At 49.1% G+C, this 27,762-nt stretch overlaps 1 protein-coding gene across 10 annotated transcripts in view; it reads left to right on the top strand.

The window, feature by feature from the left end:
- The first annotated feature begins 185 nt into the window (after positions 1–185).
- ATP11C (ATPase phospholipid transporting 11C) overlaps positions 186–27,762 on the top strand; it is a 55,285-nt gene continuing 27,708 nt past the window's right edge. For 9 of the 10 annotated variants that reach the window (XR_006016318.1, XM_042029319.1, XM_042029312.1 and 6 more), the window contains exons 1-7: positions 186–285; positions 17,390–17,509; positions 19,262–19,351; positions 22,838–22,918; positions 23,895–24,002; positions 24,600–24,728; positions 27,094–27,197. Coding sequence is in view for 9 of the 10 variants with exons in the window: in XM_042029319.1 (XP_041885253.1) it covers positions 259–285; positions 17,390–17,509; positions 19,262–19,351; positions 22,838–22,918; positions 23,895–24,002; positions 24,600–24,728; positions 27,094–27,197 (659 nt within the window). In the remaining variant the exon portion in view is untranslated. Of the gene's footprint in view, positions 286–11,473; positions 11,562–17,389; positions 17,510–19,261; positions 19,352–22,837; positions 22,919–23,894; positions 24,003–24,599; positions 24,729–27,093; positions 27,198–27,762 lie in introns of those variants that run through there. The other variant, XM_042029320.1, reaches the window with a different exon arrangement.

Genomic DNA, 27,762 nt, shown 5'->3' on the forward strand with positions numbered 1-27,762 from the left:
CCGCGCCCCCCTCGCTCCCGGCCGGGCGCGGTGGCTCCGCCTGGCGGCGGCGGCGGCGCCCTGCACTCCCAGGCTGCTCCGGGGCGGCCCCGCCCCCGGCGCGGCGGGACAAAGCGGGGCCGGGCCGGGCAGGGCCGGCGGCATGGAGCGGGGCGCGGAGCGGGGCATGGAGCGGGGCTCGGAGCGCGGCCCGCGGCCGGAATAGGAGCCGGGCCGGGCGATGCGGCGGTGAGCGCGGCGGGGCCGGGCGCCGCCGCGATGCTCCGCCGCAGCCTCAGCCGCCTGGTGAGTGCGGGGCCGGGGCGGCGGGCAGGGAGAAGTTCGCTGTTATTGTCTTTTTGCCCTGTGTTGCGTTTGCTTTCCCACCGGGGCGGGCGGTGCTCGACGCGGGGCGCATCCCCCTCCCCGCAGGGCCCCGGCTCAGTCCGACCCTGCGAGCCCTCCAGAAGTTGCCTTTGCTGCCGGAGCCCAAACCTTGTTTTTTTCCTTCCCCAAACCTGTTGGAGGGGACTTCCCCGCCCCGGCAGCGCGCTTCCCGGACCGCGTGGCTCCTCCTGCCCCGGGTGGGAGGCAGGGGGCTGCCCCCGCCGACGCTCCGCGCCGCCAGACCCATCCCCATCCCTTCCCGCTGCCACATAAGCTACTCGGAGATTTCACCGTGACCTCATTGCTTGGCCTCAACTCTGTAATTACTCATTTTTTTCCTTTTCCACAGCAAATGTGGCAAACCCCGTGTTTTAACATCATTTCGGGCGCTGCTGTTTATTCAGCAGTGTCACTGATTGCGCAGTGCGTAGTTAGCAAAGTTCCTGGAGTTCAGGCGGTGGTGAGTGGTGTTAACACAGCCCCGACACCCTGGGAGGCTCCGGAGCCGCTTCCCGAGGCACCACCCCGTTACCTGCCGGGATAATGGGCTCTGCCCGCAGGGCCGGAGCCGCCGGGAGATGCGCTCTCACATTCACTTTTGGTTTGGAGCGAGGTATTTGTGCCAGATTTTCCAGGCTTATAGCGCAAGGGACTCTAATTCTCCTTTATAAGTCTGGAGGTAGCTCTGCGGGGCTGGGGGGCACGCGGGTTGATTTCCCGTGTGTAGGCTGTGTTTCTGTTGCGGGCTCTGGGTTGTTTGTCAGCCTCGGGGACAGATGGAAACTCAGTGCCCTGAGTTGCTGCCTTTGATGCCTTTTGAGTTTAGCTCTGCCTGTGTTAAGTGCTTCCTACCCCACCCTAGCAGGAGTTGTTGTCTCAGTCGTGTCGGGAGGCATTTGTGGCTTGAGGCATTTCCACTGAGTTCGGTTAAAAGCGTTTTTGGGTGGCCGCTTCCTGTAGCGGGTAACTGTGAAGCTGCCTGGCCGGGTTCTGGATCCAGCACCCTCCTCGCTCGTGAGGAGTGAGCCCTGCCCTGCCCGGGGTCCCACAAAGTCTCTGTGTCACCTCTCCCAGTCCCTCGGCGTGGGGAGGGGACGTTCAGTGCTGCTGGGATGTGATGTCCTTTGAGGTGGAGAAAAAATATCCTGAGCACAGCCCAGGTATTTGTAAACGCTTAGTGCAGGGCTGAGCTGTTGCAGCACCTATTTGTAAGGGTAGAGGTGGTTTTCTTGCTAGAGGAACAGCTCTGTTCAGAGACCAGGACAGAGTGCCAGGTCATCTGCAGTGTTGGTGTGGGATTTAGACGTTGTTTCCACCTCCTGGCTTTGTAAGCAGCATTTCAGCAGCAGCAGTGAGCTGTTTCTTATCAAGCTGGTGCAAGTGGTACGGGTCCCCCGATATCACCCTTTGGCTGATAGAGCAGCTCCTGCCATGCTGCTGCAGCTCTGCCCTGTCCCCAGCCCTGCAGGGTGCCACAATAGGCTTGGGTCAGTCCTCTCTCTCCTGCTCCATGGGAGGAGAGGGCAACCCGTGCCAATCTCCATGGAACTATCCCCAAGCTGCTGTCTTGCCCCCAGTCCTGGATGGGTAGTGCTGGGCTTCAAGAGATACTCATCTTGTGGCAGTGGCATTGCAGAATTCACTGCAGTTGTTAAAGGCTGCAGATTTTCTCACACTTAAGATCCCATAGGGCTATTCAGACAAACGCTGTAACCTCTGCACTGTGTGGTGTCTGCCAGAGGCTCGTAAATACCAACAGATACTAAAAATCCTGCTTTCAATTGTATTTCACAGCTTAGGCACAATGGATGTGACTTGCCCTATCAACATGACTGTTTGTGGCTCTGTTTTTCCCTCCTATAAACTCTTATCCTGGATAGGGTGTAAAATAGGATGGTAAAAAGAGCAGGAAGGGTAGAGTGGTGCATGTGGGTCTGCTTAGCTACCTGGGGGTACAGACTGATGCTCTGCAGAAACAAATTGGATTCTGAACTTCAATTTGTATCACTGAAATAATCCCTGTCAAAGGAAGAGTGGGGCTGGGATCACTGCAGGGAGGTGGGATTGAATTGCCATGGTTAATCCACTTTTAGGAGATACTGTCAACTTGAAATATAACTTTAATTCTTTTTTGGAAACAGATTCTAGTGCTGGAGTCTTATTTTTAGTGTCATGCTGCTCGTACAGCTGTTGTGGGGAGGATGTGGGTGTGGAGTGGGGAAGTGTGTTGGTGTCCAGGGAAGGATTGGGGTCACTGCTGTGCTGGGCTCCTCACACTCCTTCACTGGGGCGAGCACTGTCCACTTCCAGACCTGCTGGGAAGTGCTGGTCCCTCTGTTGTGCGTCACAGACAATGTGCTTTTCCTCATTTATTACTCTGCCTGGGTTCCTTGGAAGCATGCAGACAGCTGTACCCTGGGGCCACAGCTCTGCACCACAGCTCTGCCCCACAGCTCTGCCAGGGCTGCAGGGCCAGTGCCCACTTGGGCTGTTGCAAGAAATAAGTGAGAAATGCAGAAAGAGAAGTTATTGATGCCCTCATTGTTTTCAGTTTTCCTCAGCCTTTCCAGGAAGGCTGGGATGGTGGGTGAAGCGCCCCAGGGTGCTCTCCATCCTCTTGGGATGCCTGGTGCTGGCTGAGCCCGTGGGCTGATGCTCGCCTGTCGTGGTGCTCTGCCCTGGGTCTCCTGCCTCTGCAGTCAGTGCAGTTCCTTGCTCTGGTACTCTCCTATTTGTGTTCAAAGCCCAGGATAAGTAAGAAAACAATAAACAGTCTGTAATTGCGAGCAAAATTCTTCTGTTTGAGTACTTGTGCAGTGCCTAACAATAGGACCTTAGTTGTGTTATTCCCATTTAATTAAATACCTTGGGGTCTGATCCTCTTTGCAGCCTGTGCCCTGGTAAATCCCTGGTGTTTGGCGAGTGCTGGGCTTGTTGTGAGCTGCTGGCTCTCAACAGTGCTTGCTTGGTGTTGGGGAAGAAGGTGCCTCTTAGATGGGCTTGCAGTGGTTGTCCCTGGGCTTGACCTGTGTGACTCTGAGCCTTTGCCTTGTTGGAGGCTGCAGTGATGTTCTCCTGCTGCTCCTCTCCTGGGGTCTGCATCCCTCTGTCCTGTGCAGCTGCCAGCAATGGGGGTACCCCCAGCTTGGTTATGAGGCCCTGTGGGGCAGTGTCTACCTGGAGCCCTGCAGGAAGATAGCCCTGCTTGGACCTATTCAAATGGCTGAAAATGGGAAATGGCCCAAAGTCACCTTTTAGATAGGAAGTAAATTCCCCACTGGCACTGGGAAATGGGTGAGAAGGGACAGGGGCAGATGGGAAGAGCCCTGGGGTGCACTGGGCAGTGTGGGGCTGACCACTCTTGGCTGCCAGCCCCTGCCCAGCATGGGGCATGCTGGAGCATGGCTTGTGAAAGATGTCCAGGTCTGGGGGTGGAGGATGCTGATTTACACTCTTGTCTTTAGTATTTTAGCATGTAATAAAATCTATTTTTGGACACAGAGCAGATCTGTGATTTTCTTTCACACTTGTTTTCTTTTTCCAGCGAATGTGAACCAAACATTAGTGTGTGATTGCAGTTCCTATTCTAATAGTAAAGATGACTATAGGTAGGAGTTGGAAGCTGTGAGAATTGCCTTTTCCCCCCAGTCCAGCCATGTTAACACCTGGAGGGTGAGGCTGCATGTCAGATACCTTGTACCTGACTGCCAGCTTCTGCAGGAAGTGTTTTGCTTTCATTGATGTGACAAAAACCTGCAAGCAGCAAAGGTTGGGGCTGGGGTGTCTCTGTGACACCAGGTGGCAGTTCTGCTTGGAGAAATCCCACACTTCAGAAGTGTGGATTTTAATGAAGCCACTTGAATTTTTCATGAAAATTGCTGAAATTTTATTTTGTAAGATGTGTTTAAGGTGACAGCAGCCTTCCATGTGCTCAGGGCCAGTTCCCCTGTAGCAGCCACATGGCAGCCCATGCTTGACCACAGAGAAGTCAAGGAAGGCTCAGCTAGGAAAGCTGGAACTGTGAAAAGTTTAGAGTTGTGATCCCTTATTGATGCTCCTTCATCAAAGTGGAAAATGGGGCCACAGGAGTTTCTCAAGTTCTGGGGAATATGGGGACATAGGGGTTTCTCAGATTCCTGTAACCATTTCCTCTTTAGTGTCTCCTAACTGTAGACCTATTCCCAGAAATAGCTCAACTATTTGGCTAAAAATAAATAAAAATCAAACAAAAAACTTGGCCCGGGATAAACGGCTGCATGGAAGTGTTCATGTGTGCAGTTGAAGCTTGGGGAAGTTGGAAATCACTGCAGGGCGGGCTGGAAAGCACCGGTCAAACATTAATGATAAGTGATGCTTCTAATTAAACCTGTGGCATGCTGAAACTGTTCTGTGGAGAATTAGTTGTCTTGGCTCTATTCTTCTTCCCTTCTTACCACTTTTGTCCCCAGCTGGTATTTTGCTAAGGGTAATGGTGATTGTCTGGGCTGTATGGGAAAGGTTGGGAGCTGACTGGAACTGCAGCTGAAGGCATGGCACTTTGCTTTTAATAATAAAACTTGTAAAAGCAAACAGGGCATCTATTAGTAACAAGCTTTTCAGCCTTGCCTTTAATTTCATCCTGTTGCCTTTGGTTTGTACACTTCCTTTCTGATTAAAGCTGCTGTTACTGGCTGTAACTGTCTCTAGTGGAGAGATTTGGGGTTTTTTTAAGCATTAGTTAAAATCAAAGTTGATGGAGAGCACTCATGGTATCTGTGAGTCAGAAGAAACCCTCATACCCGAATCAGTTGTTGCCTGCCAGTGATCATGTTTTTAGCAATGCAGGTTTGGTCCCTATGAGCATCTTCCTCCCATGGCACCATGTTTCCATCTCTTATCCCAGATGTGTAATTCCTTGCATTGTGGGACTGTGTTTCCTTGGGAGATGTAAACCCACTGTCCTTGCTGAGAAAATGCTGGACTGGCCAAGTGGGGGACCATCTCTGTGGCCAAGATCTGCCTGCCAGAGGAGCTGGCATTGCAGGGGTAAGGGAGTTGCTGGGGTGCCTGGGAAGGGGGGAATTTTCCAAGGAACTTGGGGTGAGAGTGTGCTGTTCACCCATTTGCCTTTCCCTGAAAATGTTTGCTCGGGGGTTTTTCTAGGGAGTTTCCTGTATTTAGCTGTGTGTGGGAGGCGGGTGCTGAGACTGGAGGGCAGCAGGGAGGTTTTCCTGCATGGCTTGGGCAGTCACTCCAGTGGCCTTCTGCCCAAATGCGTCCCCTGCTGAGGGGAGAGGGCAGCAGCTCCTGCCCTGTGCCAGGACAGCCTATCCCGAGGTGATCTCAGAAAATAGCTCTGCATCTAGACTGAAATCTTCTCGCTGCTCTTCTCAGAAACATTTCTGTGCTTGCTGAGGTCTGGGAAGGACGGGCTGGTTTTACCCGAGCAGGTTTTGCCAGTGCTATCGATACACAGGGTGTTGTGGACTTCACCTGCCTGTGCTCTCCCCAGCCAGTGCACCTGTGTCCATGCCTGGGCTTGGAGCCCCACAGTGATGCTGCAGGAGCCAGGAGAACCTGGCACACATCTGTAGCTCTGCCCCTGCCAGCTCCCTCACCTCTTGCAAGTAGACAAGATTTTTTTTTTTCCCCCGCTTTAATTACCAAGTAGTATTGAGGTTCAATGATGGGGTTTTTTTTTTTTAATGTTTTCCCTTGTTTGCCTGGAGACTTGCAGCTTTCTCTAACTTGTGGGGACCATGCAGATGGTGGGCTGCAGGCAGGGCTGGTTCCCAGCAGCTCAGGGTGCTGGACTGTGGCTGTGTCCTGCTGTCACTCAGAGCCTCACACCCCTGGGCTGCTGTTAGCAGTGGGCACAGCACGAAGGACATGGTGAAGTGGGCTCTGCTCAGACCCTGCCCTGCCCTCAGTCAGAAGGGTGTCCTGCTCGTTGGAAACAGGTAGCAAGGACACTGCTGCTCACGTTGCTGATGACTGTAAGCCATTTCTACAGTTATGGTTGAAATAACTGTACAGTAATCTCATGTAGTTCTGCTCTCCTGAGGCTCCCTGCACCCTTTTCCCAGGCTGGCTCCACGACCAGCACGCAGCCCCAGCTGCTCTCGGTGTGACCATCACACTGCAGTTTGCTGAACTGCTCTGAATTATCCAACACCTGACCAGTGACTTACTTGCTAGGTTTGCCTGAACTGGCTAACATTTGGTTTGGGTGGTTAGAAGTTTGCTTTTTTGCAATAAACTCCAAGACTCAAGCATGGAGCTGTTCCTGGGTTGCCTTAACCTTGCTGTGGGAGCAGGGTGATGCTGCTGCCTGTACGCTGCAGGGGATGGCAGCGAGTGGCAGACTGGTTTACAGCTTGATTTACGAACTTGTAGCCTGGGGAAACAGTGAAACTTCCCTGTTTTAAAAGGTTTCCTCTGGCTCCTGCCCTCACCTGGCTCCCGCTTGGCTACTGGGTCAGGAAAAGCCTGTTTTGCCCAGAGGCTGCAGTGATTTCAATATATATATGCATTAAATATACATGCATGCAATATATGCACATTAAATATACATATAAGCAATATACAGAGATGCATTAAAATATATATATATATTTATTTTTGCTTATGGGCTCTTTCTCAGGCTTGGCCAAAACCCAAGGAGCTGCTGGGCAGTGATTGGCACAAGGCACCACTTTGATGGTTGCAAAGTGCATTTGGATATTGAGCTGCATGTGGGACAGTGGGGTGGGGAGAGGAGCTGAGGCTCACTGGTGGGAGGGAAGCAGTCCTAGGTTTTGTTTCTCCTCCCCTCCATAATTTTTCATGCTCTCATAGGGATGCTCACTGCCACAGATGCTGATCAGAACCAATACTCTCTAAAATTTTTAGCTCTTTATGCAACCCCTTCTGCACGTGATGTGCAGTTTGTCCACTCTCGTGGGCACCTGTTGCATCCTGCTGACTCCACTGGTTTTTTTTCCCAAACCTCAGTCATGTTGTTTGGGATGGAATTCCAGCTGAAGCCCATTTAGACTAAAAGCAGATCTCCTCTGGACATCCAGCCTAATTGACAGTGCTTCAGAGACATTTGTCCTGCCCTCCTTAATGAAAGCTTAGTGCATGATCCAGTTGTTTGTAAAGAGCTTTTTGTTTTCCTCCTGCAGCAGAAGGAGGGGTAAGCCCCTGCGAGGCTGTTCTAGCTGGGTATTTTGCTCTCAAATCAGGCTTTTCTTGTGGTTTTTTTCCCCATCTTGAACAAGATTCCTGTTAAACTCCATTGTGGCCTTTGCTGGGTAATGCTTTGCTGCAGGCTTTTTGCTCTTGTGTTCAGCTGAATTTTCAGGATCGATAGGTGAAAGGACTCCAGCCTTTCTTATGGAGGGCTTGGTAATTTCTTGCTCTGTGTTTTCAAAGTATCTTTTCATCTGGCACTTCTTAAAGTGTGCTGTACACCTTAACAAGAGTCTGTAAGACGATGGAGGTGGGAAACAGAGACATCGCTCACTTGGTCAATGCAATTTGTGTGCAGTATTGTGGCAAATGCACTGATTTGCAAAACGGAGGGATCCTCTATTTCTTGTACTATAAAGGACCTAGAAAAGCTGAGTAAGATGTGCAACAGGCAAGACCAGACAATTTGAAGCGCTTCTTTGGTACTGCAATCCAAGATCTCTTCAGCAGTAATACAAATTAAATACTGCTTGACTGCAGCAACGCTGTGCTCTGTTGCTGGAGTCTCAATTGGCTTAAGAGGGGAAAAAAATAAAAAAAATAAATCTCACTGCCGGGAAATTAAATGCAGGGGAAAAAAAATCCACTTTTGTGAGGAGCCTTTCCATCTTTTATTATGATTTCTGTGTAATTCCTCCCCAGCATTCATACAAAGCCAAGCAGCTGCTATCTGTAGGGACTCAGACTGCACTGGGGGGGCTCCAAAGCCAACCTTGAAATGCAGCATTAATATATTTTTGTTCCTGTTTGCTTTGGGTGGTGTTTTGCATGCCACTTTTGTTCACTCTGAGTTGTGGAAGTTTTTTATTCTTTTTGATTTTCCTCCTTCCTTACAGCTCATCTTTTCTTACATTGTTTGCTCAGGGAGGGAGTGCAGTAAAATTAGCTGTGATGCCCAGAGGGCTGTTGTCTTTGTATCAGCCAAATTAGTATTGTGGAGTACATAATTTCCGTGGGGTGGTTTCTCCCAGTGCAGCTGAATGGATGGAAGTGGGACTTCCCACCTAACAAGTACCCTTCCAGTTAGTGCAGGGTGGGAAGCAGTCAGGCAGAGAGAGGAAACCTTGGGTGAAGGAGCTTGTGCAGATAACCATGGGAGTAGGAACGCCCTTGTCTTGGTGCTGGGCTGGGGAAACAGCCTGATGGGATGGAGATGGCTGAGTCATCTCCAGGGATGCTGTCCTGCTCTCCAGCACAGGACGGGCTTGCTTCTGCAGCTGATGGTGCTGGGGTGGACCACAGTGAAACCCCCTGAGCTCTGAGCCCGATGTCCCAGGGCCAGCTGAAACCTCAGCTCCCTGTCCCTGTGGCTTTGCAGTTTTCCAGGCTGTTTTCTTAGGGCAGTGCTTGGTGTGGGGCTCGCTCAGCCTCTGCTCTGCCTTGCCCAGCCGGAACAGGAGCCAAAGGATTTCCTGAAGATAAACAGTTCTAGGCCACATGGTGAGGATTTCTCTCCTGACTGGGTGGATTTCACTGATCCAGTATCCTGGTATGACTGTGCCTGCAAGCCCCAAGGATGAATCTGTTGGTCGCTGTAGTACCCAGAAATGAAAATATTCCCAGTGCAGTCTGGGTCGTGTGGAGCTGATTTGGGCTGTGGAGCAAGGGGTGAAGCAGGTGTTCTCTACCTCTTTCCCTTTTATCTCCTGCTGCTTCTGTGGAAACATTTGTCTGTAGTACAGCAAGGGGCAGAGTTAGATAACCACAGCTTTTACGGTTTTGGAGTTGAAAAGCTTGATCTGAACCAGTGTGAGTGAGGAGCATGGGGGGATGCTGGCACCTTGGATACCCAGTCGGGGATTGAGGGCACCCCAGGATGCTGGTGCAGAACTCGGGGAGTCCTTGTGGCTGGACCTGCCCTCCCATCCCTCTTCATGGCTGTTGTGTGGGAGATAGGACAGCTTCCCTGGGGCAAAGCTTCATCTGGGGGATGGGTCTGGGCAGCCCTGGGTGCCAGCCCTTGCTTCTGGGGGGCTGTGGTGAGATACATGCTGGCAGGGCAGTCTGTAGCCTCTGCCCCTGGAGTGTGGACAGCCAGGCAGGCTTGCTTCCCAGGGGAAAGGGAATAAACTGCTCTGGGAAATGGGCTTCTTGCCAGTCAGCTGGCAGCCTGGCTCTGAAATGCTGGGAAAACTTAAAAAGGGGCAAAATGTTTGTAGGTGGCAGAGGTTAGAGTAATGTCTGGCCGAGCTGGGATGCATAACATAGCATTTAGGGTTTTTTTGTTTCCATAACTGAAGAGCTCAGGCTTTCAGAGGACCAGAAAACAACGGGAAAACCAACAAATTATACCTCTGCTGGGTGATGCAAGCACTGACAATTGCAAACTGGGAGGTTCTTTCCATTTTGCTCTTATTTTAATTTTTGCCAGGCCAAATCACTGCTCTGGAGAGCTTGCTGCCCTGCTAAAATAGCTCCCGATGAACAGACATATGTGCACAGCTTGAGCTGGGGAAAGGAGGGAGGAAGAGTTCTGAAGACAGGAAGACCTCGTTGTATTTGCTTTGTGACCTCTGCAAAACATTTGGCTCTTATTCAAAGTCCTTTTTCTGTTCTTGAGCCTGAAGTGTTCCTATGAGCCTGAATTTTATATGCTGGCGGCATGCTGGTTGAACTTTTCTTTTGGACTGCCAAAAATAAAGATCTGCTGCCTGTATTTCAAGATGAGCAATGGTTTCATAACCCTGGCTGCCAACGGGGCAGGGAAAAAAAGAATTGAGATGCAGAAAACTTCCGAAGGTCGGTGGTTGTGTTTGAGCAGGAGCAACAGATTTTCCGCAGAACAGCAGCGCTGAGGTAACGCTGCCCCAGTTGATCCCGTCTGGGTTTGGCTTTCTGCATCACTTGGGAACCTGACTTTGTGCAAAGTGCTGCCAAACAGAAGCTGTGATTGCAGACATTGTGGCACGTTTGCTGGGAAGATGCAGTACTGCCTGCTTTGAGGGTAGACTGCCTCCAGAAGGAAAAACAAAATCCGTGCCAAAAAAGGTCTTTACAGCTGTCACCCCTGACCATGGCACTCCTCAAGTCCAGGATAGGGCTGGGCCCTCCTTTGAATTTATTACCTAGGGAAAAAAACCTCTTGTATTTCCTTTCTCCACCCTTATTAAATCTTTCAAGTAGCCTTTTCCCCTGTTCTCTCCCCCCGGCCATGTCTCTGCTTTTATTGGTGCCTCTGTTGGCTAAGTCAGCTTTTTCAGGAAACGCAGCCTGGTTGGGCTCTGCTGTTCCCCACCCCATTGTCCTTGGTGAAGGTGATCTTCCTGTAAGACCATATGGTGAGGCAGCAGGTCTTTGGGACAGAGGGGACGTGGGGATGGGCTCTGTCTGGTGCCCTTTGCTTGGATGCACCACTGTTTCCATTAAGGGTGGTGTGATCTGTGTCAGTGATGCTGTGCTAGAGCTCATCATCTGCTGCTTTATCATGCCCAGGAATGAGGTCTGGGTGTTGAGCCCCATCACATACTGACTGTGGTGTAAAAAAGCCCCCGGTACTTCTTTTCCCATGACTCCTCTTTTCCTCTTGCTTATTCTTTTGGTCTGGGGGCTCTCATGGTTGCCCCTGCTGCCCCCCACCTTGGCTGGAGCCAGCTTAACCCAGCGGTCACTCCTTGGTGGTCATGTTTTGTCCCTGGCTGAAATATCAGTGGGAGCTTCAGCCTCATCACAGGAGAAGGGATACTGGTTTAAATTTCAACCTTCTGTTTTCCCAAGGTACCAGCCTTCCCGTCCCGCTTAGGGATGAGCAGCAAAGTCCTGTCCAGTGGGAAAGGAGATGGGGCGGTGTGCACCTTCAGCCCATCCTCTCAGACCTATGAGCTCTTAGTATTTCAGATGCAGTGTTGGTTGTTTGGCTTTTTCCGAGGTCTGTGCATGTTACTGACCCTTCCTGCAGGCACAGGGAGAGAGTGGTGGAGTCGATCCTGATCGATGGAGTTCTCTCTCTGAATCGGGAGATCTGCCTAAATATGTGGTCGGTGTGGGTAAGCACAGTCTGAGCTGCTGAATTATTCAGGGTATTCTCAAAGCATTGCTTGTACCCTCATAGAAATGACTAAGGACAAAGAGTCACAGAAAAATTGGCAAGAAGAAATTTCAATTAAAAATATATCGGTTGGGCAATGAGGTTGATGTGCTGAGCAACTTCCCGAGGCTGATGGATGTTTTGGGGAGGTTACGGTAAATTTATGGAGGCTTTTTAGAATTGTGGATGTGTTTTCCTTTGTTCTTCTGAGGCTAAATGAAATGGGAGCTAGAACAGGCTGTTTTGGGAGGTGCTGTTATTTTTGCAAGCTTTTTTTGTAAATCAGGTCGCCTTCTCTACTACTTTTATGATAAATGGAACAATACAGGAGCAATTAGACTTTAAACTATTCATGAGATCGAAGCCAAGTAATGTGATCTTTCTAGTGCATATATTTAATATAAGCTGTGATTTCATTCAAATGCTTGAGCCTTGTACTTGTACTGTATAATTATCTCTGGGTTTAGCAGATGATTTTTTTTTTTAAATGCCTGTGGTTTTTATTAGATCCGTTTTCTATGAGTTATTTGTGTTTACTTTGTGGCTTAAAGTTATCTTCAGCAAACATGAAAGGAGAGGTTTTTTTACGAGTTAGTTCTGGTTTTGGTGCTTTCTGGAACTGTAGTAAATCAAATGGTGGTGGTTTTTTTTCTTCTGCTGCTGTTTTTTTCTGGAAACAGGGCCAGAAGGTAGCACAGACACTTGCTTTCCATATGGGGGATATAATTAAACACTCTGTTTTGCAGCTGCCCTAGAAATAGTCCACTTGAAGTGGCTCCTTGTCAGCGGTGGCTGCAGAGCACAGGTTCACCTCTGTGTTGAACTCAGTCTAACTCCGTTAATTTTTACCCAGGCTTGCTAATTTTTACCCATGCTTGCAACTTTTATCTGGTGCCATCTGGGTCCTGTGCATGGTGATGTGATGGATTCCCAGAAAGTGGGGAGGGTGGTGAAGAGGAGCTGCTCCCCACAGCAGGCGGGAGCTGTTGTGCTGGGGAGGGATGTTCCTGTGGGAGGAGGGCACACGTGGAGAAGGGGCAAGAGGCACGAGGGGGCAGTTGCTGGAACTCAGGCAGAGAATTTGGGGTCTGCTGTGGGCTGCAAATGTAATTCTGCCGTCTCTGAGATGCTCCAATAGCTTCAAGTCATCAATATGTCGTGTTATTAATTGCATCCATGGGCATTTTTACTGCTGGCCTGATGCCTTCAAATCATACCTGTTCTTATCTCCCCAAAGAAAAATTTATAGTGAAATGCCGAGCCTCAGGTGACCTTCCATGGGCATGTAGTTGGGTTTTTGAGTTTGGGCAATGTAAGAAAATAGTCATTATCCTTCCTAATGCCTTGATTTCAGAACTGCTGCTTCTGGCAGTACGTGGGCTTGATAAAAGGTGCAAGTATGGGAAGGTTGGGTTACGTCAAAGCATTTGACAGAAATACATTCATGTGTGAGCTTTTCCCTGGCATGAGAAGGGTGGTGCTGCAGCAGCAGCCCTTGGCCCTGCCGAGCGTGCAGCAGAGCATGCATCAGTGCAGGCATTTATCACTGCAGCCGGGCACCTGGGCCTGCCTAGGGGCAAAGCTGGGATGGGCAGCCAGCTGCCAGCTTGAGGGATGTTCCTGGCAGAACAGCCTCGCCCGCTTCATCTTTATCTCCTGTGATTTGTGTTTGACTCTCTGGCTGGTGTCTTCCAGCTGAGCTCCTTCAGCAGAAAGCTGGTTTGGATGCCCTGCTGAAGGATGGACTCGCTGATGGGCTTGGCTAGGCACGGCGGGAGTGGAGCAGGAGCTCTGAACTGGAGCTTGAAACATTGCAGGAGGGACCAATGTCTTTGGGGCTGGGCCTCAAGTGATGCAGACAGGATAGTGGCTCTGCTCAAAAATGCCTCTTTCCCTCCTTCCTCTCAGTCCTGGCGTCTGCGGTGTCCCCCTGGTGCTGCTGCGTGTCTGCCAGCTGCTGGGAGCGCTTCTGCGTTGCAGGGACATGGTACAGCAGATGGGTCTGTGGTCACCTACCAGCATCCCCAGATCCTCCAGGCTTGGTGGGAGAATGCAGCGTGGCATCCCTGGCACTGTCCTGAGACTGTGACCAGTCTGACACTGCTAATCCCTGCAGACAGCTCTGCTTCTCCCCATGCTCATGCAAATGCCACGCCTCCAGCCCAGGGAGGTGAGAAAGTGCCTGTGAGGGGAATGCAATTGTTTATTTTCTTGAATAATCCTTTTGGCAGGCTTGGCTCTAAACAGCAGGAGAAACTCTGGTGTTTGCCTGCACCAGCTCACTCCAGGACTGTGGGCTTTGTAGAACCCCAGAAGGCAAAGAGGCAGCTGCTTGAAGTGTATCCAAGTAATATTTTCTTCTTTTTTTTGCCATCAGAATTAAACTTTTTAATGAAAGGCAGTCAGAAAAAGTCGTCTAAATCCTCTCCCTGCTAATCTGCATATTTTATAATTTTCCCCAAAGCCTGGCAGTTATTCCCTAAATCTCCCTCTAAGTCTCTGTTGCGAACCGTTATTAAGACGTAGCAATCTATTAGCGACCCGGCGAGCGGCCGAGCTGGGCTCGTCAAAGTGAGAGCTTTTAATTGCTGAGCTCAGCCAGCACCTCTTGCTGCAGGCGTCTGGTGTGCGCTCGCTTTCTGGAGGCTGGAGAAGAGAGAGATGTGGTGTGAAGCCTTCCAGCTTCTCGTGCGGCTGTGGGAAGGTGTCACACCGCGGGGTGGTTGAGGAATGGGAAATGAAATGCTGTGAGTGGTGGGAGCCTGGTTAGAGCATGGAGGGGTTCTCCCTTTGCAGCCCCCGCAGAGGGCTGGGGTGCACCCTGGAGTTACAGTGTCACTGTTACTGTGGTGTTACTCATCTTTGTAGGTGATGCTGCAGATGAATAACTGAAGGGATTTGAGGGTGAAAGCCCTCCCAGGAGTTGGTGCTGATAACTCGGTGTGGCTTGGTCAGCCAATACACCACACCTGGGTGTGGGCTCTCCTCTGCTCTGAGGCTTCACATACTCCATGCTCTCTATGGCCAGCTGTGGATAGTCAGGAAATACTCGTGTGTACTTTTTCAGAAGTGCTTTAAGCAGAACTTTGTGGTTTCCATGCCAGTGCATGTGATTGGCAAACCCTCACCCTGCTCCTTCCCAGTGCTCTGCAAGCGGCATGGGCAGGGGAAGCTGTTGCTTCCTCCTTGTGCTGTAGGGATGCTCGCCAGGCACGCCTGGCTCCAGATCCTGGACGGGGCACGACGGGGACCAGACGTGGGGACATCTGTCTCAGCTGCCTGGTACCACTGTGGCGTGGGTGGATGGCTCTGCCTCTTGCTCCTGGGGCACAGGTTGGTGAGACCACGGCTGGCACCTCCCTAGTGCAGCAGATACATCAGGGAACCCTTTTTGGGTCTAGTTTCTAGTTAGGAAGAGTTGCTGGTTTGGTGTTACGGGTGGTGGTGGTGTGGCTGGGAGGAAGGTGGCATTCCCTAGCTGGGAGTGTGTGCCAGCCCAGCCCAGTCCCTGCTGGGGGTGCTGGTGGCTGCTGCTGGCTCTGTCGGGAGGTGCAGGGACGTTGTGTAGGGCTTGAGAGTCTTCCTCCTGCTGCTCTAAGCATCAGCCACTGGAGGTGTGAGGATGGCTGTAGTCCGAGTGGTCAGCACACCTCCCCAGGTATAGGCATGGTGTAAAAACACTTCTTTAATTAAAGATGCTGCAGTCGTGGGTGGGAGACCAGGGAAAGGAAGAGCTGCTGCTTCCTTTGGGCAGATCCTGCTCCTGGTGCAACAGGATCCATTCAGTTGTTGCTGCTCCAGGTCCATCAGTTTCAGCTGTTTAAATTTTTGGTTTTGACACTTTCCCCAAGCAGCAGTTAGTCCCAGGCCTTGCTGTCTTAGCATGTTTTTCTTCAGAGCACCTTTCCTCTAGCTGGGTTTTGTTTGCACCTTGACAAGCTGTGTGTGATAAGCCCTTTGGAGAAGGGGGTGCTGAGCCGCTCCAGGGCACTCCAGGAGCATCCATCTGCAGAAGGCTGAGCCTTGCTGGGCAGCTGACACGGGACAGGGATTTGGCATTTTTGACACCTGCTCTGGTGGGGTTTCAAAGCAAGCAAGCTGTAGGGTTGAGGATTAGTATGAAGTGGAGTATGAACAGTATCTGCTGGTGTTTTAGCAGCCCTGCTGCCTGCTAATGCCCTTGAACCATAAACTGTGACAAATGTCTTCTCTATTAATGTTTAAAAGCTCAAAACCTTAACTCTAAGGAAACCCTACCCCGGTCTAACACCACTCTTTCCCCCCCCTCCCCTCTTTACTCATTTGCTGTTAGTGGGCATTTTAAATGCACTGTGTAATTTTAAGTTCAGCGTCACAAAATGCTTCCTGGTGCCAGCCAGGTCTTCTCCCTTGGCTGTGAGCATCTGTGGCAAGAACACTTTGTTATATGAAAGGGGGAACCTGGACAGAATGAAAAGCTGATTTTTAAAGTATTGCACAGTTCTGTTGTTTTTGAACATAAAGTTTTCTGGTCCACTGAGAAACTTGAGTGTGCTGTGCAGGCCAGAGCTGGAGGCTGTAGAGCTTGCAGTGCTGCCTCATCCACTCAAGAGCTTCCATTGGGCTGCAGGCACTGGCAGGGACCTGCCTGCCCTTGGCTTTGTCACACGTTGGGAAAGGTTTTAAAATAATTTACAAGAAGTTGGAACTTGGATGTTTAAGAGTCACATTAAAATAGAAGAGCGCTGATAGTTTTGGTGCATTCAGATGTTTTGTTTACTATGTGTTAACATCCTCTCCCTTGGATCCGGAGGATGTGTCTGTAGTTCGCAGGGTGCTGTCACGTCCCCTGGGTAGCCTGGAAGGGCTGTGGGGTGGCTGGGTCTCTGCTGGAGCCCCGTGTTGCTGATCACAGGTGTCTCGTGGCTTTGTGCAAGGGCTGCTGTCCTCCTGCAGAGCAGCCCTGCTTCCCTGCTGAGGTTATTCCGCTGCAGTTCCCCTCATGCTGCTGCGGAGCAGTGGGGCTGTCATCAAGCCCCCATGACATGAGGCTGACATTCACTTGTGACATCTCATTCTGCTTTAAATTAACCCCCCAGCAAGCCCAGCTGGCTTCCCAGCACCCTGTGTGTCATCTTGAGGAGTTTGTGATGTGAAACTGTCTGCTTCATTATTTGAGATTTTAGCTGAGATTTTTAAATAGCAGAAGAAGACCCTTTTGGTTTTTTGAGCTAAGTGCTAAATCTGTGTGTACCAGTGTGGTGGTGAGACGTTTTGCATGGGCTTGAGGGTTGGACAGAAGAGTGAGGATAAGGGAGGGTGCAGTTTCCATCGTCCTCCACGCAGTGAATAAACACAGAGCTGCAGGATTCTCCAGGTCAGGACTAGGAAGAGATGTGTGGATGATAAATTATATTCCTAGTGACTTGAGGTCCTTAATAAAGACATATTCTTCTTCAAGAGGAAAAAATAACCTGGCACAGGCTGCACATACAGGCAGCAGCTGTCCTGCACAGGGCAGGAGTGCAGTGACCTGTCCTGGTGGGGTGTAGGACAGGCTGTGGTCCTGGGAGCTGATGGCTGAGCAAAGGTGTGTTTGAGGCTCAGCATGGCCTGAGTTTTGCTGAATGACCTTACGTGTTCTCCATTCTTGTGCTTTGGCTGGGGCAGAGAGGTGAATTTTTGAGTTCCAGCTGCCTTGTTTCCAAAGAACAGCGCGGTGCACTGAGAAGCTGGAAGCTATTAGTACAAATATTTAAGTTACTTTGAGCTAAAAGCTGGTTTTTCCTTTTCCTGGCTGCCCGACAGTGTGCTGGGGAGGAGAAGCGGGTGGGGACGCGCACCGTGGTGGTCGGGCACCGCCCCGTTTCGGACACCGAGGCGTACGTGGCACAGAAGTTCTGCGACAACAGGATCGTCTCCTCCAAGGTGAGCTCGCCCTGCTCGTCCAGCTGCACCGTGTGCGTGATGGCTGCTCGGGTACTCACCCTGCTTTTATTCGGTGGGGGATTTGGAAATGGAGAGACTCTGAATTCCTCAAGGGTGGATGTAAAGGTCCATCTGCAAGTGGAGCAGCCTGGTACAGCCCTTACACACAGCTCCAGTCTCTCTCGTAGTCTTGCTTTTTTTTTTTTCATCCTATAAATGCTGGTTGGGGCATGTATGAGTTCCTTTCTTGTTGGCTGGATGAGAGCAAAGCACATGGACACATCGATTTTGTGGGGTTGGGGTTTTTTTTTTGTTTTGGTTTTTTTTTTTTTTTTTTTTGGTGTTTTTTAAAGTCTTCTGGTATTCCCTTTGGGAAGAAAAGACAGCTTAGATATAATACAGCATGAGATAACAGCAACTAAGATTTGCAAACGGGAATGGGATTATTTTATAAAGGGACATAAAAATGTGATTCACTTTTTTTTTTTTTTTTTTTGGTTCTATGGGATTTTTCTCTCTTGAGATAGGGCAAAAATAACCATGCTCTGTTTATCCCTTTGGATGAAAGGGGGGGAAACATTCATATGGTATTAATGCAGCTTTTGTTTATGGTGGAAAACTGTGATGACACCCATCTGCTTTCTGCCTAGCTTTTTTCCATGACATTCATGAAGCTATTTCAAAAGATTTGAAGCCAATTCGAGTAAAATATCAAACAAGTGGCATTCCATATTGTCAACACAGCTGGATACGTATCCCAGTGCCTAGGATTCATGATGCTCAGCATACACTTGGGCTTCAGTTTTGCTGTACTTGAGCTCTAAGGGGTTTTTTTCCCCTCTCCTTTCTTTTTTTATACATCCTGGATCTTATCTGTTTTTATGTCTGAGTTTATTTTTGGGAAAAGTTTTAAGTCTGTCCATGTTTAACTTGTGTAGCATTCCCACTGACGTTTCCCTGGCACACAGGAGGGGCCTTCAGCGAGGACACCTTCCCCTGTCTCAGTTCCCTCTCTGAAAAATGGTTTGGTTGAGCACTAATTTTAGTTCTTCCTTGATTTAGTTTTGAATGTTGTCCTTGCTCTTTTTTTCCATTTATATTTGCTAGGCCTGGGACCTTACCAGTCTCTTTTATAATTAAATGGACATTGGTCTTGAGACTTGGCTGCTTATTCTTTTTTATTCCAGACAGACTGAAAGATAGATATTAGACCCATTATTTTCCATGTTGTTCCTAAATTCCACATGCTTTCCAAAGTAAATGAAATGATTCAGCAGCCTTCTTAAAATTATAATGAAGCACAACCTAATACTGAGTTTGTATGGGCAGCATGGCTTTTTGCCTTTTTTTTTTTAATAACAAAAGCAGCTCTAAGATGGTTTTGGGAATTGGAAAAAATTTATCCACTGTACATTATGTTGTAATGAAAGCAGGTGTCTGCAAATGCCTTTCTGGAAGTTGTCAGTGAGGCACTTCCAGGGTTCGGTGCTCCAGCAGAGAGCTGGAGCTGGAAGCCGAAGCAGAGCATGGTGGTGTCTCTGCATCCAGCTGCCCTGTGCTCCTGGCTTTAGATCCAGGACCTGCATCTCTGCCTGGGGCCCGCCAGGGCTGCTCAGCCGCCTCGCTGTGCTTCCCTTGCCACGTTAAAGGAGAGCTCCTTTGCTCCTCTGTGCAGATCATTCCCTTTGGTAGCTCTAGTCCCTGTCAGCCACGTGCCTTGGTCTGGTTGTGAGTCCCCCTCTCTCCCCGCAGTACACCCTCTGGAATTTCCTCCCGAAGAACCTTTTTGAGCAGTTTAGAAGAATTGCCAACTTCTACTTCCTTATCATCTTCCTCGTGCAGGTAAGAGCTGTGATGCTAAGAGTGAGTTTTATTTAGACACTGATGTTAAACATAGCTTGAACAAGAATTGAGATTTAAGACTGTTTGTGCTTATAAGAGGTTTGGAATTTGTTGAATTGGAAGCTGTGTTATAATTCTGCCACACCATCCAAGGCGTAAAAATAATTAAAATATCTGGGCCTATCTGAGGTGGGGTTTGAATGACTGCTGGAACATTGAAAAACTGTCTTAATTCTCACTGTTAAGATCATTCAACCACTGAAAATACACTTGATGCTATACAATTAAGATCTGGTTTTTTTGTCGCCATTACTACTTCTGTTTCATATTTCCCCAAGTGATACGATATTTTATGTCTCAGGTATGATGAGTTTCAAGGCAAGCAGGAGAGATAGGATGTACTCAGTAAAATTCAGAAAATGCGTAAGATGAATTCTGGAAACCTGAAGCTTCAGGAAGTTGCTCTGCATGGGCAAAGCAGCAGATTTATTGCAGGCACAAACTTTTCGTGCTCTGCTTTGTGGCTTGTATGAAGGGGCAGATCCTGAGGAATACTCATTTTCTGTTCTGTCATCCAAGAAAAGCAAGCTGTCAAAATGCACTGGGGCAAAGGGAGTTTGGGAGAATCACTGCAATGCCTTTGCTCACATTTTAAATCCTCAGGTCTGGGGCTCAGCACACAGCCAGCTCTAGGGCTGGAAAGAGGCACCAGAGCTCTACCCCACAAATAAAAAGGCGTTGTGTGGCTTCTGCAGGGTTTTGGTGGGTCAGGACTGGGATATCACTCTCTCCCAGGCTGCAGGTTAAAAGATGAGTGCTTGAACTGTTTTATCCCTACTGTAAAGGGTTCTGGTTTCCAGTCACTCTGGTGGTGGCTGCAGGAGCGGGGATCCCGAGACACAGCCGTGTGGCTCCTCCTGGCAGTGTGACATGAAAGGCCAATTTACTCTGGCGTCAGCTGGCTTGCCTCCATCTCTTCATTTTGCTGGCGTTGCTCCATTTTGTCAGACCCAATTTGTAATTTGCCTTGAACTGAAGCGATACCCTGGAGTCAGGATGTCCTTTTTGTGTAGCTGGCCACTTAGTGACGTGCTATTACATTTTATCTATTGACCCTCTGGCCATGGAGAACATGAAATATTCCTGATTATAGTTACAAAGTGAGTTTCAGTCTAGCTGCTTGCCCATTTTAGGCATAGGTCTATGCAGGTGAGAGAAGAGCCTGGCTGTTCCTCCTTGTTTTTATTCTGTGAGCACCTCTAAAATCAGGAAGCAGCCCTCGTGGTCTATTAGAGAAAAAACAAACGCAACTGAGCCAAACCCAGCCTGACAGCACTGATCCACTGGCTGCTGTAGAGAGCAGCCACCTGCCCCCAGGTGCTTGTCATTCTGGAGACGTCACTTGCCTTAAAAAGGCACTCAGGGCCACTCCATTCATTTTAAATGCCAAGGGTTATACCTTGAAAAATGCCATCTATATCTTAAGTGTTCATGCTTATCTTTAAATTTCTTAAAATTGATGGGGTTGTCCTACCTGGTTCTGCACGAGGAGTGAAGTGTCACAGCACTCGGGTGCATCTGCTCTGCCTGTTGTAAAATGCTTTATCAAAACATCTATTACTCTGTGCCTCCAGATCCCGCTCTTTGTAAGACAAAGTACATGCATTAAACATAAAACACGTTGTGCACAAATAGGGATACAAATTGTTGTTTCTTTGGTTCATCTGTTGCAGCACTTGCAGGAATCTGCAGGGAACCTCCCGGTAGAAGGGGCTGGAGCACAGTCCCAGAGTGTAGACAAACCAAGCTGGTGGCAGTAAGCTATTTTAGGAGGTAGCAGGAGTGAAAAGTGTCCCTTTGAGGAGGAAAGTGTGGTCCTTAGTGTCCTAAGGAATCTTGTAAGAAGCTATTAAGTAACAGGAGGACTTTGCCACTTTTAAGTGGATTCAAATCAAGCTGTTCAAGTCCTAAACCAGTTCAAAAATAGTTTCAGATGTTTGCCTTTGTCCTGGCTTGTTGCTTGTGTGTCCCCTCAGCTTTTCACCATCCACAAAGGGGAGAGAGTACTGTCCAGCCAGGGGATTTTTGCAGGGAGTCCAAACTCCAAATATGTGAATTATTCCAGGCACTTCATCTGGTATTTGTGTTCCTATATCTGTAATCCTATATCTGTGTGGACAGACATGGTATTGTTTTTTTACATAAATACAACTACATCTTGTCCAGTGTAGGAAATTCTCCTGCTGGGCAGCAGGAGGTCCTCAATTTTGTCCTTCTCAGCAGAAAGCCAAAGTTCTTCTTGGATTCCCTAGATCTGTCCAATTTTTGCAAGGTAACTTTTGGCTGACTGGCTGAAACTTCATGATAATGCCCCAGTGAGTGGCCATCACTTGTGCAGTGTGTCTGTGTGACTCTTGGCACTATCCTCACTCGAGGCTGTTCCTCCAAAGTGTGGTTTCTACCAGACTTTCTGCTTGGAAACATTTTAATCCCATTTGAGTGAGCCAGGGCTTTGTGTGCCTGGAAATATTTTTGGTGTTTATCTTGGTTTACCTTCCTGCTGCTTAACTAGTATGCCATTTATCTGGCTGCTTCTTGTGGTGTATCTCTTCCACTTCAGAATCTTCTGGCTTTTCTCTCTGGGTTCAGTAGTGCGGGGTAATATTGCAGTGTACAGCATTTCATAGTCAAAAATGTCTACGTAGCTGATAAGAGGAGTCCTGTCCTTAACACAGCTTTTTACAGGCAGCCTGAAACAATAGATATCCAGATACTGCTGTTTGTGAGCATGCTGGGGAAGCACAAACAGGAGACAAAGTCCCTTTGTGGGGACACAAAGCCTTTCTGCTGAGTTTCCCCATCCCTTTCATTGCAGCCCTCATCATCTGCCTCTCGTGCTCCCGTTCTCTCCAGGAACAGCAGGAAAAATGACCGATTTATGGAGTGCTGGTTTGGAAGGTGGAAGGTGTTCCCTCTCACTTATGAACCTGTTCTGCCATCCTTACCCATTGGGCCAAGGCCTGGTACAGTCAGAAAGAACAGCCCGAAGGTTTAATTAGTGATCAAGGGGCTTGGTCTTTACCATGGCGCTGGCTCGAACACTGCAGTGAGCTCAGGAAGGATCCAGCTCTCTGCCCCAAGGCCCCTGAGCAGCCATGGTGCTTAAATCATGCTCTGAACTCCAAATCTGAGAGCTTAAAGACAAAGCCTGGATTTCTCTTTTACTTAAATATTCATGTTCTGTTCTGCAGTATATTTCATAGGTAATCTGGGCTGATGGGTGTTATTTTTAGCCTCCAAGTGTCAGTGGTTCAAGATGACTGGTACTGCCCTCCCTTTCATAACCAGCCCTTCCTTCCCTTTCTCTTCTGCTAGGCTCTGACTTGCCCCAGTGGGATAAGCACCCTTTTCCCCCCATAACCAAAGCTTTGGGTTTCTTCTACTGCCTAAAAACCAGGGCTCAGCAATCCATTTTTCTTTCCGCAGGTGATAGTGGACACCCCAACCAGCCCGGTGACCAGTGGCCTCCCGCTCTTCTTTGTCATCACTGTCACAGCTATCAAACAGGTACGGTGTCAGTGTGGGGAGGAGCAGATGCTCTTTGGGATATGTAGAGAAAATGATGAACATGTATTTAAATATACTCAGAAGCCACCGTGTGCTGTAGGTTTGGTGCACCCCTTCTTAGAGGGTGAGATGTGCACTGGTGCTTTTCAGGAGAGGCTGCATTTTGAGTGTGGTTATTGGTGTCTCCTGTTCTGGCAATGTAAAACACCTCTGTGCTGTTGTAAGCGGGCCTTGAGGGTCAGTAAAGCTTTCTGCTGTAGTTCTGGTGTTACTTGAATGTTTTTCCTCTTTTTAGAAGAGCTCTCTGAGTCCTTGCAGAGACGTGCTCCAAATATAGCCCACGCTCTGCTCGCATGCTGGTAGGTGGAAAGGACAGGTTCTGTTCAGCCACTCAGCTAGCCCTGAAAACATGTAGTCCTCATCTCCTTGCAGTGTTAAAAGACCTTTTTCCTCCCATCACAGGCACACATGCCATTTAAAATTTCCTTATTGAATAATAAAAGAAGTTTCTTCTGTGAGGGCTGGAAAGGGAGAGCTAGAATAACATCTATCTGCTTCAAATCTCAGTGTTGTATTCTTCCAGTAAAGACTGAAGAGGAAGAGTGTCATCCTGCGTTACCATAGGAAAGAGCTGCAGGCTGCTGAGTGTATTATTCATATTATCAGTCTGTTCTTGCCAGCACTGAGAATAATAGAAATGTGTTACAGTAGTTTAGCTGCTCGTTGCATGCCCCACATATAGATTATTTTTGTGTTATTTTAATCTGTTCTGAATCTGTCAAATATGCATATGAAGTTTTTAAAATAAATTGATTCAGTCTGAGCTACTCTGGTTGATGTTTTGTCAGGCATGAAGGAGGTCTGAGGACTGGTTGCCTTATTCATTGTTTTAACGTGTCCCTCTCATCCTCAGTCCTCCCTTTTCGTTAGTTTACTTGCTTTGTTACAAGTTTGTGTTCCTGTGTCCGTGCCTTAGGGGTACGAGGACTGGCTGAGGCACAGAGCTGACAACGAAGTGAACAAAAGCAACGTCTTTGTTGTCGAAAATGCAAAGCAAGTGCGGAAAGAGAGTGAAAAAATCAAGGTAACTGTTAGCAGAGAACTCATGTGTGTTATCACTGAGGCTGATGGGAGCACAGAGGTGTGTGCTGAGGGGGCAGGGGAGAAGGGGTGCACTGGGTTAGAGCTGCCCCAGTGTGCTCACTTTCAGATGAGATGCTCTGAGAGCTGTTCCCAGTTAAGGAGTGAAGCTGCCTTTGATTGCTTTTGAAAAACTGTCTCACAAAAGCTGTACAGGACTGACAAGTGACAGATCTGTCAGCATTTTACACTTCTCCAGGACAGGCAGTCCTCTTCTATTTCCAACTCTCCCAAGGACACCACGAAAGTACACTTAGCTTTGACGTTAATTTATCACACCACACTTCAGGCAAGTACAGTCTTTCTCTATCAAGATTTAGTAGAGAAATACTTACTAACTGTGCCACGTGGGTGCTCTGAGTCAGTGCGGGCTGCATCGCCCCATCAGGCTGTGGAGTGATGCTCAGGGATCCGTGCACCTCTTGGACCTCAGTTTCCCTTTTAGCCAAAGTGATTTCTTCTTGGCTTTGAGAGAAGCTAAATCATAACCATCTAATAACAACTGAGAGGACTTTTCATGGGACTGTTTCCTGTCTTCTAGGTTGGAGACATAGTAGAAGTAAAGGCAGATGAGACCTTCCCCTGTGACTTGATATTTTTGGCCTCCAGCAGCATTGATGGGACCTGTTATGTCACTACAGCAAGCCTTGATGGCGAGTCCAATTTCAAGGTAACGGGGCTGGGTGGGGCAGCGTGTGGGATACTGGGGTACCTGGAGATGCCACTGCTTGCATGGCGGGGCTGTGCGTACCTGAGGGTGCTGCCCTGGAGCCCATTCCTGCAGCTGCGTGGCTCTTTAACAGCTCTTGCCTCTTGTTGGCTTCCAGTGCGTCAGCAGCGAAGCCCTCGGGGATTGTTTGTGCTCTGTTTTGTCTCCAAGGGCCATTTCTGCTGGCGCTGCCCCAAACTGGATTGCTGTTTATCGATAGAGCTTCGCTGCCCATCGCAGGAAGTGTCAGCACTTCCCTGCTCCGGCCACACTCTGTGAGCTCTGGTGCGTCAGGGGAGCAGTGCCTGCAGCTCTCCAGCTCCTTTTCCAGGGCCGCCAATGCTCCCATTACTTAACTAAGCATTTCCAGTGAGATTAGGGACTTTTTTGAGGCAGCATGTCTAGACTCATTCGGGGAATTTTTCAGCAGCGTGAGAAAAGCATCGCTTCTGGGATTTTCTCTCCCTTTCCCTGAAGCAAGCAGTGAAATTTAATACTAGTCTTGCCCAGGATGAATATTTTCAGTTTGTTTTCTTTCTTTCTTTCTCTCCTCCCCTCTAAACTAGGGAAAGAAGCAGCAACAAAAAGCTTATATACGTCAGAAGACATGAACATTTGGTTGCACTTGTGTGATAAATATTTATACAGATACTAGCAGCTGCAGTAGTAAGACTGGAAGATACTTTAAAATGACATGATTCATTCCAGCACACTCTGAAGTCAGTGGGAATACTACTGTGGATCTGATATGTTTATCTGAGATTTGTGGCTCTTCTCTATGGGCTGCTCTTAATTGGCACTGGACAACCTGTGTAGGTGCTGGTGCACAGTACTGGTTCCACTAGTGAGGAGTTGGAGCTCTGAAGTGGCTTGAGGCTAAAAATAGCTAACCATGTTAAAAGGCTATTGCTTATTTGTGGCAGGTGTATCATGTACGTGAGTTCACATTACTTGTGCAGAGTCTGGGCTCTTAGTGAGTCTGGGGATGCAATGCTGAGTTTCTATATCAAGCACTGTGGTGTTTTTTCTTGGTTTGTGGATTCCTGTAGGTGACTGGGAGCTGTCTCCTGTTTCATGACAAGGTGAAGATGAGTTTGAAGGGGAAGAGGGAATAGAAAAGCCAGCTCTGTTTGGGGGAATAGATCTAACATTACAAACCAGGGTTTGCTGCAAAAGGGGGGTGAGGGAGGCGTGCTTGGGTAATCACCACACCTCATCTGCAGGGATATCTGCTGCCTTCTTGGTGGAGATTTTTCTGGTATTTGGGGCATGTCAGGTTGAGGTATGGGAAAGGTGCCTGATTAAGTGAAACTGGAATAGAACTGTAAAAGAGATTTTGTCAGGGCTCTGTCTTTGAAGCACAAATCTTTGGCCATACGTTAGCTAAAAGAACACGTGTTTTCTAAATACGCTAAAGGATGTAAAGATTGTGGAATTGATTGGGAGGCAGCTTTGAAGTATCACTCGGTAATTGCACAGTGTCTCTGCTGATGGGAGCAATGCAAAACCCCTACAAGGGCTGGGTTTGGTACTGGGCACTGCAGGATCGGTTTTGACTTGTGCTACACAGAAGCTGTGATGTGTGCTGGAGATCCGTGTGTGCTGTCAGTTGGAACAGCCAGGTAGGTCACCAAAGCAGCACAAAGGTGGGGGTTTCCACTGCCGTGACTGCAGCGTGTGTCGCGTGGCGGTGCCTCCGGTCTGCGCAGGGAAGGGGATGCAAGCGGGAGGAGTGGAGGAAGCATTTTAATGAATTTGTTTATGAAGGTGGATTGAGGCAGCCCGCCGTGACTTGGAGCTCTGAGTAGGTCCTATAAATAGAGCCTGAAAGGCAGCGAGCAGATCCTTTGTGGGCTTTTCAGTTAATTATGAGAGATGAACCTTTGCAGCAGCAACTGCTAAAAATAGCTCAGAGTCTGCCAGCGCTCTGCCTGATCCCTGGTGCTGGAGCTGGTGTCTGGTTACTGTCAGGAGCCAGGGCAGGTGGTCCCCAAGAGCCCCTTCTTCATGGGGCACCTGCAGCCTCCCCTCCACCCCAACCAGGGCAAGTCCCCAGGGAAAACCAAGGATGCTCTGCTTTTGGTGTGTGCCTTACTGAGACACACCCAGCAGCTCCTTGCTACTGTGGTTTCCCTTAAGCTTTAGTGACTTCATTCTTTCACTGAGAGGTGCTTCAGCTGCCTCATGGGAGCATGACAAGGGCTTGGGAGAGCTGCTGGTGCTGACTAGCTTGTGCATGGTGGCATTTTAAGTAATGGGGTATAAAACTTGGGGATGGGCTTGTAGCTGGGGCTCGAGGTGACGCTGCCTGTGCTCCTGTGCCCAGACTCACTACGCAGTGCGGGACACCACCGTGCTCTGCACCGACGAAGCCATCGACACCCTCACCGCCACAATCGAGTGTGAACAGCCACAGCCTGACCTCTACAAGTGAGTCTGTCCCTCCCGCATCCCCCCCTGCCTGTCCTGCCCCGCAGCTGCCTGGTGTCATCTCCCTGCAGGCCCCTCAGCACCATTGCTTGGGGGATCTGCAGTTCAGCACAGCGAAGGCCATCTTCTTTTCATCAGAGGCCAAAAGGTGTCTCAAGGCAGTGATAAGCTACTGGGCCTCTTCTGTATGAGGATGGCAAAGTCTTTAAAGCTCAGTGTCTTTGCAGAAAAGCCTCCCTTGTGCAGCACTTGTCATGGTATAATGGTTTTTGTCAGCTCAGCAGTAATAATGGTCCATGCACCTATTTTTAGGCCACTCTACCTCCCAAGTAAAAGGCAATGGGCTGAATGACTTCCAGGAGTAAGTGGTCTGTGTGGTTAAATCCCTTGAGGGAGGTTTGCTGGGGTGTGCTGCAGTCTGTAATGGGAATGTGCTGGGGTGTGTAGGTACCGGGGCACCCCTGAGCATGGGAAATGTGTGGCTTCTCTGTCCTGAGCACAGACACCCCTCTGAAACATTAAACTCTCAAATTCATTTGTTTCTGTGTTTGCTTCCATTTCCTGT

The sequence above is a fragment of the Corvus kubaryi genome, unplaced genomic scaffold (genome assembly GCF_017639235.1).
Source record: "Corvus kubaryi isolate FWS band 111438036 unplaced genomic scaffold, C.kubaryi_AGA036_p1.0 37322, whole genome shotgun sequence".
In the NCBI taxonomy this organism is placed as follows: Eukaryota; Metazoa; Chordata; class Aves; order Passeriformes; family Corvidae; genus Corvus; species Corvus kubaryi.